The sequence below is a fragment of the Bufo bufo genome, chromosome 3 (assembly GCF_905171765.1).
Source record: "Bufo bufo chromosome 3, aBufBuf1.1, whole genome shotgun sequence".
NCBI classification, from domain to species: Eukaryota; Metazoa; Chordata; class Amphibia; order Anura; family Bufonidae; genus Bufo; species Bufo bufo.
In genome coordinates this window covers 626,367,823-626,383,608 of record NC_053391.1, presented here as the reverse complement: position 1 = coordinate 626,383,608, position 15,786 = coordinate 626,367,823, and the positions used below count along the sequence as shown (strand labels likewise).

The 15,786-nt window shown below is 40.1% G+C and overlaps 1 protein-coding gene across 1 annotated transcript in view; it reads left to right on the top strand.

Moving 5' to 3' along the window:
• Positions 1-365: 365 nt before the first annotated feature.
• KL (klotho) overlaps positions 366-15,786 on the top strand; it is a 58,676-nt gene continuing 43,255 nt past the window's right edge. The window contains exon 1 of the mRNA XM_040426138.1: positions 366-1,218. Coding sequence (XP_040282072.1) covers positions 520-1,218 — 699 coding nt within the window. The 5' untranslated portion in view covers positions 366-519. The remainder of the gene's footprint in view (positions 1,219-15,786) is intronic.

Here is a 15,786-nt window from a genome sequence, read left to right as displayed (position 1 = left end):
TTTTTTTTTCTATCTTTCATTCCTAATCAATCTATCTATCTATCTATCTATCTATCTAATCTATATCTACATCTACAATAAACCGTTGTACTTGTCTGACCTATAATCTCTCCTCTTGCAGTTATTACTGTGTCATTTCTCTATCCATGGTTGAGTTCTGCGCACTCTGTGAACTCTGCTCATCTCCTTGTGCCCCCTATTGTGCCTGCTTATTGCTGCAGCTTTACCTTGTGCCCATGCATCCCTGGGTGTAATTAGCGTGTGTCACAGTGTGCAGACCAGGAGGAGGAGGAGGAGGAGTGCTACTTGTTGTCAGTGCATGTAGCACTGAACATTGCTGTTTCTCACAGCAGAGGAGGAAGCTCTGGAGTTGATGAGCTCCTTGAGCTAATTATTAATCTTCTGTCCCTCCCTGCTATATGGGATTCGGCACACTTTATAGTGGGCAGGTGATATATAGAGCTGACTGCTGGAGGGTCTTATCATCATCCTTCTTCTCCATTAAGAAGACCTCTCACCATGAGGTTACTGGTGGTGTGGCTTGCACTGGGCTGCTGCCTTCCTGGGCGTGCAGAGAATATATGGCATAGGTTTGAAAGGCTGCCTTTCCCTAAAGACAACTTGTTTCTTTATGACACCTTCCCTCAGGACTTTATGTGGGCAGTTGGCACAGCTGCTTATCAGGTGGAGGGTGGCTGGCAGCAGGATGGCAGGGCACCCTCCATCTGGGACACACATTGCCACAAGGATGGACGTGCCACAGGAGATGTGGCTAGTGACAGCTACAACAACCTCTACAGGGACACAGAAGCTCTTCAGATTTTGGGGGTCTCACACTACAGGTTCTCAATTTCTTGGTCAAGGTTGTTTCCTAATGGGACGGATGCAGGTGCCAGCCAAGCAGGGTATGCCTATTACAGGGCACTCATCAACAGGTTGAAGGAGATGGGCATAAAACCTGTGGTTACCCTCTACCACTGGGACCTGCCTCAGAGACTACAGGATATCTATGGTGGATGGATCAATGAGTCCATGGTGGAAGTTTTTGAAGCTTATGCTAAAGCTTGCTTTAATCTGTTTGGAAAAGATGTGAAGTATTGGATTACCATTGACAATCCTTATGTGGTAGCTTGGCATGGATATTCTACCGGCAGTTTACCCCCTGGCATTAAAGGAGAGAAGTTACTTGGGTACAAAGCTGGACACAATCTCATAAAGGTAGGCAGCAAATATGGAACTAGAGTGACAAGAAATGGACATGTACAATAATCTATCTATCTATCTATCCATCATTATGTCTATCTGTCAGTCTCATTATCTATCTATCTATCTATCTATCTATCTATCTATCTATCTATCTATCTATCTATCCATCATTATGTCTATCTGTCAGTCTCATTATCTATCTATCTATCTATCTATCTATCTATCTATCTATCTATCTATCTATCTATCTATCTATCTTTCCATCCATCAATCAATCATCTATCCATATATTTCGTAACCTATTTATCCATGTCTGTCTTATCTGTCTACCTAACTACCTATCTATCTTATCTATATATCTAAAATGCAAAAAAAACTAAGTTACACCAGCACCTCCAAACAATGTAAAAAACGGGTCCAGGGGCACACTACCATGGCTGCAATGTAAAAGCAAACAAGGACTACAAGTAGCAGCATACTGCCAGCACAAAGGCACATACAAACACTAGAAACATGAATATCTATCTGTCTACCTCTATCTTTATATCTATTTGTGTCTGTCTATCGATCTATTTATATATCTATCTACCTATCTCTATCTTTATATCTATCTGTCTGTCTGTTTGCCTGTCTGTTACTAATATATGTCTTCATCTCTTCATGTATCAAATATTTCTTGCTCTCTATACTTATATCAATTATTATTATTTTTTGTCTTTTTTATTTTATAATCTGAACATATCAATTCTTATCATATAGTAGGAGGTTTAGAAGCTGACCTTCTTTACTTATACATATGAAATTTTAATGATTCCGATCATCAATGAACAGACCAGACATAAATGCAGGGATGAAGTTCTAGTATGAATAGAAGATGGGTATATTGATCAGTAAAATACATAGAAGAAAAGAAGTTGAATTTTGACCTAGTAACAAATCAGTAATAATCTGCAGTAACTGCACAGGACCACTACTGTAGTATCCAAGACATTTGGACATATCAATGCAGGAGATCAATAAAGAGGGTGATCTGAGAACATGGAAATGGACTGTGGATGGGGTACCCTATCTTTATAATATATTCACTGTGGAAATGTGGTCTTCATCGGCTGATACTTGGAGGAAGCAGCTAAAGAGATGGCAGTGTATGTGCATGATCTACAGCCACAATCCCTCTACCGATATATAAACCTTCTGCTGCATCTTTAGCACAAGGAGGTTCAGATACTGCAATAAATATGAAGTCAGTGCTACCACTTTTTAATCACTTGCATTGGGACATGGATATTTCTATTATGTAGTGGGATGCTAAAAAATTATGGCAGCAGTGATAGAGAATGGACTTCTACTGAAGTTTGAAAATGGTATCTCAAAGTCTAAAAACCAGTGAAAAAGAAATTACTTCTCTAAGTAGGTCCTGTGATCAGCTGGACCCAGTGGAAGCTTCTTGTAGTTGCTCAACAGATGAAATACAGCAGGGATGCTCAACCTGCGGCCCTCCAGCTGTTGTAAAACTACAACTCCCACCATGCCCTGCTGTAGGCTGATAGCTGTAAGCTGTTCAGGCATGCTGGGAGTTGTAGTTTTGCAATAGCTGGAGGGCCGCAGGTTGAGCATGTCTGAAGTACAGTATATGGGAATTGTGGTGCTACATGGCCCTTATTCATGTAGTGGATGACCATATAATATAGAGCGGAAGCAAAGAGTCGAACCCCCACCTATCTAATACTTATGACCTATTCTAAGGATACATCTTCAGTTTTAAAATCCCAGATAACCCCATTAAGTCTCAATAATTCAAATGTGATATTCAGAAGATGCTTGTCATGATTGAAGACATTTCATCTCATTCGTGTATAGTTTATTGTATTGCTATCATACCAATTACTTTTATTATTAATATGTGGTTTCAAGTCAGTTATGACTCATGATGTCTATATGAAAAGCATTTCTTCCCCCGAATGTCCTGTCCCTCTGTATCAAATCTTCACAGTGACCTGCTGATGATTTCTGTTATTGTATTCTTCTACTTGTTGCTGTTCTTCCTCTTTCTCTTGCCATTTAAACCCTCCCAAGCATCACTGTCTTCATTTACTCCTAAATCTTTGTATGTCCATGACTGCATCATGTAGTCAGTTGGCCACTGAATCCAGGATCTGGGGATATGTCTTCTGTGTGATGTCCCTAATGGATCATAACTAGAGAGGCTATTGATTTGTATTGTATATGCAAGAGGTTAGAGTGTAAAGACGGATCGACCAGAATCTGATGGCGTCATATAAGACAAAAATCAAATATTTCAGAACACAAAAGATCTGGATTATTATTAAATACATCAAATTGAAGCATATATACCGTATGTCTTGCCTTCATCACACCACATGCTATTTCAGCTAACGTTTCTGATATCACAGCATGTGGAACCACTCCACCCATTTTGTCAGGCTTGGGAATTAAATTTAGGGAAATAACTTCACCTCTCTCCCCCCCCCCCCCCCCCCCCCCCCCGATGGTCCAAATGCTTTCATCTTTCTCATATGCCATAAGGTCATCTCCTGATACTCTTAGGTTCATACCCTCCTCCACAAAGAGCATCCTCTTTGTTTGTTACGTGTTTGAGATGCGGTACTTCAGAAGGCACCATGTCCACATATGATGGTGTTGCTCCTTACACACGCTTTTGGGATGCTGTCCTTAAGGTCATACTGGGATTGACTGTGCAGTGCGCCAGTCCTGCAGGGTGAGCGAATGTGAGGTCACAGGGGTAGTTAACAAACCGAGGGTTGCTCTTGGTACTCACAGTTTTTATTTACCCTGGGCAGGCGTACAGCAGTGATGGAGAGTCTGGCACATGGATCCTCTGGGGCACTCTCTGTGTATAGGGACCAGGCCAGGTGGTAGGTGAGGTGCCCTGGGTGTTGGAAGTTTAATGTGCCGGTGGCAAGATCCCTTATAGTCCGAGACACCAGTGCCGGTAACGGTGGCACACTGATTTGTAGTTTTGCAATAGCTGGAGGGCCGCAGGTTGAGCATGTCAAAGTCTTTGCAAGATACTCAGAGGGAATAACACTTACAGATCAGGCTGTATTTTCCTCAGATCCTGTCTGGCTTTCTCCAAGACCTGTATGCCCTATAGCTGGCTTTATCCTTGGGTAGGGAAACCTTCCTCTGGTGTAAATCCTCTTGCTGTAAATATCCTTCTGCCCTTCAGCTTCCTACTTAGCTGGATAAAAGTGGCTCTGCACTGTACTTTTCAAGGTGCTAGATATCTTCAGGAGGCAACTTCTTCTCCTGGGTGCAAGCTAGGAACCTGGGCTATCTAGCTGCATGTCAGAAGCTGCTCTTCAGCTAACCTCTGGCTAAAGTGCTCCCTTGGCTTCTCCACACACACTTTCCCTGGACTGGACCTGTCTATATATACTAGGGGGTTCCCTAGCTCCCTCTACAGCTTGGGAGGAGAAACTACACCCCTAACAGGCCTGGTACACAGGAAATAACATTAAAATACACATTACAATACAATATAAAATACCATAACCATGTTCCACAGGAGGTGGAGAACAACGTGACCCAATTGACCCTTGAGTAGTGCCCACCCTTACGTAGTGGGACACTACAACTGGAGTGATGATTACTTGTACTCCCAAGTGTGGCTTTCTATGTTTGACCCAGCCCAATCTTCCTATAAAAAGCCTTTGAACATGCCACCTTTGAACGGCAAAGACAGTCTTCCCTCAACATGGCAGTCTTCAGATCCTTCCAGGCTGAAAGAATGGTATAATGAGATAGCTTTAACTCAGAGCATTGAGGACTTTATTGCCTTGAAGGTCTGGTGAAGATGGCCCAGGAGCCATGGACTTGGAGTGGAGTGGTGGAGAGTAGGTGAGTATAGATCTCTTCACAGGTTCTGCTGGGTGGTGGGTATATGAAAAAAAATGGACAACCCCTTTAAAGCGGTGGTCCATTTTGGAAAAAATTGTATGAGACAGTAAATGCCCCTGTCAGAGGCTAAGTGTGGGAAATCTCGTTGCTGGGATCTCCCCTTACGAGTTGTGTATAGAAAGCAAAGCATGACAAGCTGCCTATTGAAGCTGTCTGTCCATGGTATCCATTACAAACTATCCATTCCAATTTAAGTCTGTATCTATTTTTGTGTCGGCATATCCCACATATGGCTGCAACCGATAAAGTATGATTATACTTTTATATTTTGTCGAACTTGGTACTTTAAATTGTATTTTCCCCACTGTCACTGGGATATTTCATCACTTCCTTTTATTTTGTAGTCTTGAGACCCCCACCAATCCTAAGGATGAATGGACCACATTATTAGTTGATTGGAGCCGTGTTGTGGTTCCATGCACTGGAAAACTGAAAAGGCCAAAAGAAACTTGTTTTTTTCATTCTTGCAATCTCCAGGGGTCCCAGAGTTCAGACCCCCTAGTAATCATATTATGGCAGAATTAACAATAACTTGTAACATTATAAAGTAGAAATACCCCTTTTGAAGCCATGAAGTAGTAAAGTAGAGGAGAACATGAACTTTGCCATGTAAAATTAGTCAAGTATTAAAATTGGTGAGCAAAGTTCTTTTTCGTTTCGGATGAATATTTTCAGGCAGCTTAAATCAGATTTAGACTTTCTTAGCAAAGATTCTTGTAATAACAATACCTTCAGTTATTTACATGTTTTTACTTGAATTGTTTGTTGTGTTTTTATTTTGTGATTTCTTTTTCATATGTATTTTCTAGGCCATTTTGAAGTTCAGTACATTAGCCTATGAAGAAAGCACCAGAAAAAGGCCATACCTAGAACACACTGCATTTTGTCAAAAAGACCACTGATCTGTATGTTTGGAATACCATATGTCATTATACCGCAAAAACACCAAAGTATGGAATAGCAGGGCAGACTCTCAATATAAATATAGACACTAGACCACCTAAGTAAACCAGACCCCAGACCAGGTGCTTTAACCCCTTCCCGACATATGATGCACATGTACCTCACACGTTGCAGGAAAGTGTATGGATTGGGTGTAGGGGCTAATCACCCTCCATACACAGCAGGTATCAAAAGTTTAACCCCTTCCTGACGGTCATTTTTCACCTTTCTGACAGAACCTATTTTTGCAAATCTGACATGTCACTTTATGTGGTAATAACTAGGGATTAGCAAATTTCATATTTTGAAATTCGAGTTCGGGTTGTGATATAATGTGAACTGCGTTATGGATTCCGTTACCACGGACCATAACACAATTCCATGACGGAATGAATAACGGAATGCCTTTAGAGGCATTCCATTATTCATTCCGTCATAAAAGAAGTCTATGGCCTGCTTAACGGATCCGTCCGGGTTTCCGTTATGCAGGAGAGGACTCCAGCATAACGGAAATGGGACAGATCCGTTTTGCAGCCCATAGACTTCTATTAGGATGGAATGAATAACGGAATGCCTCTCAAGGCATTCCATCATAGAATTGCGTTATGGTCCGTGGTAACGGAATCCATAAAGCAATTCACATTATACCACAACCTGAACCGAAAACGAATTTCAAAATATGAAATTCGCTCATCCCTAGTAATAATGTTGTAATGCCTTTACCTATCCAAGTGATTCTGAAACAGTTTTCTTGTGACGCATTGTACTTCAGGTTAGTGGTAGATTTGAGTCTATATGTTTTACCTTTATTTATAACAAAAATTCCCAAATTTATAGAAAATTTGGAAAAATGTGCTAATTTCTAAATTAGCCCCTACCTAAGACAATCACTCAAAAAATAAAAAAACTATAGCTCTCAGAACATGGAGACACTAAAACTAATTTTTTTGTTTCAAGTACTGCTATTATTGTGCTAAAGTGAAATACATAAAAAAAAATATAGATATTAGGTATCGCCACGCCCATAACAACCAGCTCTATAAAAATATCACATGACCTAACCCCTCAGATGAACACCGTAAAAAAAGGAGAGGAAAAAACTGTGTAAAAAAAGCAATTTTTGTCACATTACATCACAAAAATTGCAACAGCAAGTGATCAAAAAGGTGTATGCCCCCCAAAATAGTACCAATCAAACCATCACCTCATCCTTCAAAAAATGAGACCCTACCTAAGAGAATCGGTCAAAAAATAAAAAAGCTATCACTCTCAGACAATGGAGACACTAAAATATGATAATTTTTTGCTTCAAAACTGCTATTATTGTGATAAAGCAAAATAAATAAAAAAAGTATACATATTAGGTATCGCCACGTCCGTAACAACCATCTCTATAAAAATATAACATGAACTAACCCCTCAGCTGAACACCGTAAAAAAAAATAAAAAAAAACGGTGTAAAAAAAATGCCATTTTTGTCACCTTGCATCACAAAAATTGCAACACCAAGCAATCAAAAAGGCATATACCCCCCAAAATATTACCAATCAAACCGCCACCTCATCCCGCACAAAATGAGTCTTACCTAAGACAATTGGTCAAGAAATAAAAAAGCTATGGCTCTCAGACTATGGATACACTAAAATATCATTATTTCGGTTTCAAAAATGCTATTATTGTGTAAAACTTAAATAAATAAGAAAAAGTAGACACATTAGGTATTGCCACATCCATAACGATCTGCTCTATAAAAAAGTCACATGACCTAATCCCTCAGGTAAACGCTGTAAAAATAAATAAATAAAAACTGTGCCAAAACAACCAATTTTTTGGTCACCTGCCCCATATAGTATAATAATGAATGATCAAAAAAATCATATGTACCCAAAAATGGTACCAATAAAACCATCAACTCTTCCTGCAAAAAACGAGCCCCTGCACAAGACGATCAGCAGAAAAATAAAAAAAATAGGGCGTTCAGAAAATGGAGATACAAAAACCAAATTTTTGTTTTCAAAAATGCTTTATTATGTAAAACTGAAACAAACATAGAAAGTAGACATATTTGATATCATTGCGTCCGTAACAACCTGCTCTATAAAAATAGTGCATGATCTAACCTGTCAGATGAATGTTGTTAAAAATAGAAAATAAAAACGGTGCCAAAACATCAATTTTTTGGTTACCTTGCCTCACAAAAAACTTAATATAGAGCAATTAAAAATCATATGTACCCCAAAATAGTACCAATAAAACTGGCACCTTATCCCGTAGTTTCCAAAATGTGGTCACTTTTGTGAGTTTCTACTGTAAGGGTGCATCAGGGGGGCTTCAAATGGGACATGGCATCTAAAAACCAGTTCAGCTAAATCTGCCTTCCAAAAACCATATGGCGTTCCTTTCCTACTGCGCCCTGCCGTGTGGCCATACAGCAGTTTACGACCACATGTGGGGTGTTTCTGTAAACCGCAGAATCGGGGTAATAAATTTTGAGTTTTGTTTGGCTGTTAACCGTTGCTTTGCTACTGGAAAAAATGGATTAAAATGTAAAATCTGCCAAAAAAGTGAAATTCTGAAATTTCATCTCCATTTTCCATCAATTCTTGTGGAACAGCTAAAGGAGTAACAAAGTTTGTAAAATCTGTTTTGAATACCTTGAGGGGTGTAGTTTCTAAAATGGGGTTTCTATTCTGTAATTATTTGGGTGGTTTCTATTTGGCTGGGTTCACACGGGCGTTGCGGGAAAATGTGCGGGTGTGTTGCGGGAACACCAGCGATTTTTCCGCGCGAGTGCAAAACATTGTAATGCGTTTTGCACTAGCGTGAGAAAAATCGCGCATGTTTGGTACCCAAACCCGAACTTCTTCACAGAAGTTCGGGCTTGGGATCGGTGTTCTGTAGATTGTATTATTTCCCCTTATAACATAGTTATAAGGGAAAATAATAGCATTCTGAATACAGAATGCATAGTAAACTAGCGCTGGAGGGGTTAAATTTTTTTTAAAATAATTTAACTCACCTTAGTCCACTTGATCGCGGCCCGCTATCTCCTTCTGTCTCCTTTGTTGAATAGGACCTGTGGTGAGCATTAATTACAGGAACAGGACCTTTGATGATGTCACCTTTCTATCATCACATGGTACGTCACCATGGTAAAAGATCATGTGACGTACCATGTGATGACCGGAGTGACGTCATCAAAGGTCCTGTTCCTGTAATTAATGCTCACCACAGGTCCTATTCAACAAAGGAGACAGAAGGAGATGCCGGGCTACGCGATCAAGTGGACTAAGGTGAGTTAATTTTTTTTAATTTTTTTTAACCCCTCCAGCGCTGTTTTACTATGCATTCTGTATTCAGAATGCTATTATTTTCCCTTATAACCATGTTATAAGGGAAAATAATAATGATCGGGTCTCCATCCCGATCGTCTCCTAGCAACCGTGCGTGAAAATCGCACCGCATCCGCACTTGCTTGCGGATGCTTGCGATTTTCACGCAGCCCCATTCACTTCTATGGGGCCTGCGTTGCGTGAAAAACGCAGAATATAGAGTATGCTGCGATTTTCACGCAACGCACAAGTGATGCGTGAAAATCACCGCTCATGTGAACAGCCCCATAGAAATGAATAGGTCGGTATTCAGTGCGGGGTCAATGCGTTCACCTCACGCATTGCATCCGCGCGGAATACTGGACGTGTGAAAGGGGCCTTAGGCCTCTTTCACACAAGCGTGGCGTGTGAGGGCCCGATAAGATGCGGGTGCGTTGCGGTAAAATGCGCGATTTTTCTGCGCGAGTGCAAAGCGTTTTATTGCGCTTTGCACGCGCGTGAGAAAAATCGCCATGTTTGGTACCCAGACCCAAACCCGGACTTCATCACTGAAGTTCAGGTTTGGGTTAGGTGTATAGATTTTATTATTTTCCCTTATAACATGGTTAAAAGGGAAAATAATAGCATTCTTAATGCAGAATGCAAAGTAAATTAGGGATGGAGGGGTTAAAAAATAAAAAATAAAGTTAACTTACTTGCTCCATAGCTGCCGTTCTCTGTTCTATCTTTAGGACCTGACAAAAGACCTGTGGTGACATCACTGTGCTCATCACATGGTCCAATCACATGGTTCATCACCATGGTAAGGGACCATGTGATTGGACCATGTGATGCGACGTCACCACAGGTCCTTAGCCGGCACCTCAACCTTACAGAAGAAGACAGAGATCCGCAACTACGCGATCAAGTGGACTCGGTGAGTTAATTTTTTTTATTTTTAACCCCTCCATCACTATTTTACTTTGCATTCTGTATTCAGAATGCTATTATTTTCCCTTATAACTATGTTATAAGGGAAAATAATACAGATCGGGTCCCCAGCCCGATCGTCACCTAGCAACCATGCGTGAAAATCGCACCGCATCCGCACTTGCTTGCGGATGCTTGCGATTTTCACGCGGCCCCATTCACTTCTATGGTGCCTGCGTTGCGTGAAAAACGCAGAATATAGAGCATGCTGCGATTTTCACGCAACGCACAAGTGATGTGCACAGCCCCATAGAAATGAATGGGTCCAGATTCAGTGCGGGTGCAATGCGTTCACATCACGCATTGCACCCACGCGGAAAACTCGCCCGTGTGAAAGGGGCCTTATGTAAGCCTCACAAAGTGACTTCAGACCTGAACTGGTCCTTAAAAAGTGAGTTTTGGAAATTTTCCCAAAAATTTCAAGATTTTCTTCCAAACTTCTAAGCCTCCTAACGTCCCCAAAAAATAAAATATCATTTTAAAATGATCCAAACATGAAGTAGACATATGGGAAATGTAAAGTAATAACTATTATATGAGGTATCACTGTCTATTATAAAAGTAGAGAAATTGAAATTAGAAAATTTGGGAATTTTTCTAAATTTTTGGTAAATTCATGAAGTACAATGTCTCACGAGAAAACAATCTCAGAATGGCTTGGATACGTAAAAGTGTTCCAAAACTATTACCACATAAAGTGACACGTCAGATTTGCAAAAAATGGCCTGGGCAGAAGAGCGAAAACTGGCCTGGGGTAGAAAGGGTTAATTAACATTCACCATTTTTTTGGGGATGTTAGAAGGCTTAGAATTTTAGTAGCAATTTTTAAACTTTTCCAAAATTGACTTTTTATAAGAACTATTTCAGATTTGAAGTGACTTTGATGGGCTTATAGAAATCACCCATAAATGCGCCATTTTAGAAACACCCCTCAAGGTATTCAAAACAATTTGCGGAACGGCACGGACAGCCATTAATGTAACTGTGCCTCCTTTACAGTAGTTATGCCCATATGGGCCCCTTTACAGTAGCTAAGACCAGATGTGCCCCCTTAACAAGAAGTCACTTCCAGCTGTGCCATACACGTATGGTGCATGTTGGGAAGGGGTTAATAAAATGTTTAATAACATTTTTTTTAAATATTTAAAAATCTCCAAATTTAAAATGCTAAAGAAAATCTGTTTCAAATTTATCACGTAAAAAAGTCAAAACAATAAAAAATAAACATAATTGGTATCAGCTTGACTCTAATAGTCTTAACTATTATAATATCATGCTATTTATCCTGCATGGTGAGCGCGAAAAAAATAAAATAAATCTGCATTTTTCAGTCCTCAATCTCACTGCCCAATAAAAGGAATAAAAAGTGATCAAAAATTAACCCCTTAAGGACCGGGCCATTTTTCACCTTAAGGACCAGGCCATTTTTTGCAAATCTGACATGTGGTGATAACTTTAAAACGCTTTTACTTATCCAGGCCATTCTGAGATTGTTTTCTCGTCACATATTGTACTTCATGACAATGGTAAAATTAATTTTATTTTTTTTATTTATTTTAATAAAAAAAATTCCAAATTTACCAAAATTCTATTATAATTTCTATTTATAGTTCTCTACTTTTTATAATAGATAGTAATACCTCCAAAAATAGCAATTACTTTACATTCCCCATATGTCTACTTCATGTTTGGATCATTTTGTGAATGCCATTTTATTTTTTGGGGAGGTTACAAGGCTTAGAAGTTTAGAAGCAAATCTTGAAATTTTTCAGAAAATTTCTAAAACCCACTTTTTCAGGACCAGTTCAGGTCTGAAGTCACTTTATGAGGCTTACATAATAGAAGCCACCCAAAAATGACCCCATTTTACAAACTACACCCCTCAAGGTATTCAAAACTGATTTTACAAACTTTGTTAACCCTTTAGGTGTTCCACAAGAATTAATGGAAAATAGAGATAAAATTTCAAAATTTCACTTTTTTGACAGATTTTCCATTTGAATCCATTTTTTCCAGTTACAAAGCAAGGGTTAACAGCCAAATAAAACTCAATATTTATGGCCCTGATTCTGTAGTTTACAGAAACACCCCATATATGGTCGTAAACTGCTGTACGGGCACACGGCTGGACGCAGAAGGAAAGGAACGCCATACGGTTTTTGGAAGGCAGATTTTGCTGGACTGTTTTTTTTACACCATGTCCCATTTGAAGCCCCCCTGATGCACCCCTAGAGTAGAAACTCCAAAAAAGTGACCCCATTTTGGAAACTACGTTTTGTTGGTACTATTTTAGGGTGCATATGATTTTTGGTTGCTCTATATTACACTTTTTGTGAGGCAAGGTAACAAGAAATAGCTGTTTTGGCACCGTTTTTATTTTTTGCTATTTACAACATTCATCTGACAGGTTAGATCATGTGGCATTTTTATAGAGCAGGTTGTCACGGACGCGACAATACCAATATTTTTTGGTTGTTTGTTTCAGTTTTACATAACTTAGCATTTTTGAAAAAAATATGATTTTTTTTAGTGTCTCCACATTCTGAAAGCCGTAGTTTTATTTATTTTTTGGGCGACTGTCTTGTGTAGGGGCTTATTTTTTTCGGGATGAGATGACGGTTTGATTGGTACTATTTTGTGGTGCGTATGACTTATTGATCGCTTGCTATTGCACTTTTTGTGATGCAAGGTGACAAAAAATTGCTTTTTTTACACCTTTTTAGGTCAAGTGATATTTTTATAGAGCAGGTTATTGCGGACGTGGCGATACCTAATATGTATACTTTTTTTAAAATTTATGTAAGTTTTACACAATGATTTCATTTTTTAAACAAAAAAAATCATGTTTTAGTGTCTCCATAGTCTGAGAGCCATTGTTTTTTCAGTTTTAGGGTTTTTGCGGGATGAGATGACAGTTCGATTGGAACTATTTTGGGGTGCGTATGACTTTTTGATCGCTTGCTATTACACTTTTTGTGATGTTTTAGTGTCTCCATATTCTGAGCCATAGTTTTTTTATTTTTTGGCCGATTGTCTTAGGTAGGGGCTAATTTTTTGCGGGATGAGGTGACGGTTAGATTGGTACTATTATGGGGGGCATATACCTTTTTGATCACTTGGTTTTTGCACTTTTTGTGATGTAAGGTGACAAAAATTGTTTTTTTTTTCTACGGTCAGCGGCATAAAAGGGGTTAATCCGCAGCAATCGCCGATACGGGGGGGTCACAGGACCACCCTCGGCATTGTCCCAGGGTGCCTGCTGATTGATTTCAGAAGGCACCCAGTTCCGATCACTGCCCGCCGCGTGGCGGTGATCGGAAATACACAGATACGCCCTGTGTCCTTAAGTACCGGGACATCAGGGCGTACCTGAACGCCCTATGTCCCCAAGAGGTTAAAGGGTATATGTCACCGGTTTTATGCTTCTAGCTGAGGACCCTGAGCAAAATGCTGGGTCATTTGCTTGCATTGACCCAGTTGTTTGGCTAAACTCTAGCCTGGGACTGGATTTGCTCAGTCCAGAGCACAAGCTCAGTAGCCCTCATATTCATCAGCTCCATAGTTTAAGATTGGTCACCAGTTACTTCACTGGGGGTTTACAGTTCAAGGATACACTGTGCAGGAAGTGGGTGGTTTAAGTGTTCCTACAGTCTTCATTAGGGCATCCTCTTACATTGGTCTTTAGGCCCACACAGTAATGCCCCCTTAGTGCCTCACCATTGTGCCCCAGGCACAGTAAGGGTATGTCCTTTTCTGCTCCCTACACAGTATGCTCCTCCTTTGTGCTATGCAGTGTTTCCAGCACCCTACTCCTTCCAACAATACTTGCGTCAAGATATTTGAGTCTGGTTCAAAGACTGTGATTGTTATACCCCAGATTGTTGGGGTCCAAGGTCTATTGACCTAGAGAAGCATGGTCACTTTTTACTATATTCTGTACAGAGTCGTAATGGATCTCATGGGGATCCATAGCAAAACTTAGCATGCCCTCCATTGAAATTTACTAAATGGAGAAAACCTTTAATAAAACAAAAGGTGCCCTGTGCCTCGCCCACTTTAACCAATCTTTTTGTCAGAAAAAGCAGAACAGGTGCTTCATATATATGGCGCTCATTCTGAACACCATATTTCTCAATGTATTTACACCAGACAGCTGGTATAAATACACTGATAAATTTCCTCCATAAATCTCCTGTTTCCCTTTACACAAAATATTTGATAAAATTGACTGCCTAAAGTCACCACTAGGGGGAGCCGAGGGCATGGCATGCCACTAAGATTCTAGTTATTTAAAGTTACATTCTGTCACGATTACTGCTATTGTATATGTACCCTATATGTCTAGTGGTTTAAGAAAAATATGTGGGGGTATCAATATTGGTGTAAAGTAAAAATGGGACAAGTTCCCCATATGTAATGTATCCCTTAGGCTACTTTCACACTGGCGTTTTGGTTTCCGTTTGTGAGATCCGTTCAGGGCTCTCACAAGCGGTCCAAAACGGATCAGTTTTGCCCTAATGCATTCTGAATGGAAAAGGATCCGCTCAGAATGCACCAGTTTGCCTCCATTCTGTCTCCATTCCGCTTTGGAGGCGGACACCAAAACGCTGCCTGCAGCGTTTTTGTGTCCGTCTGACGAAACTGAGCCAAACGCATCCGTCCTGACACACAATGTAAGTCAATGGGGACGGATCCGTTTTCACTGACACAATAGAAAATGGATCCGTCCTCCATTGACTTTCAATGGTGTTCAAGACGGATCCGTCTTGGCTATGTTAAAGATAATACAAACTGATCCGTTCTGAACGGATGAAGACGGTTGTATTATCGGTGCGGTTCCGTCTGTGCAGATCCATAACGGATCCGCACCAAACGCGAGTGTGAAAGTAGCCTAGAGATGATGACCATGTTTCTTGTGAGATGACCTTTTTGTATTACTGCACATTTTTCAGTCAGCTGTGTAACCTTATTAAGGTAAAGGTAGCCGAGCAGTGCCATCACATAATGCCGGCTAGGGTGGCCGCTGAGCTCGTCTTTCCACAGTAATGTAATCTAGTTTTATTGCGTACTCTCACGATCATTTAGTCACATAAAATAATTTAACCACCGTGTTCAGGTAATAAACAGAAATCTTCTATGTGATAGAACAGGTCACCAAGTGCTGACTGAACGGCTCATTTTCTATTCTTTAATCTCTCATGCACATTTTACGATATGGAGGGGATATTTATCAAAATGAAAACTGGCATAGTTGCCTCTAGGAACCAATCAGATTCCGCCTTTCATTTTTTAGAGCTCTTTAGGAAAATGAAAGGTGGAATAGGATTGGTTGCTATGGGCAACTAAGCCAGTTCTACTTTACACCAGTTTGATAAATGACACCCATAATGTTTAG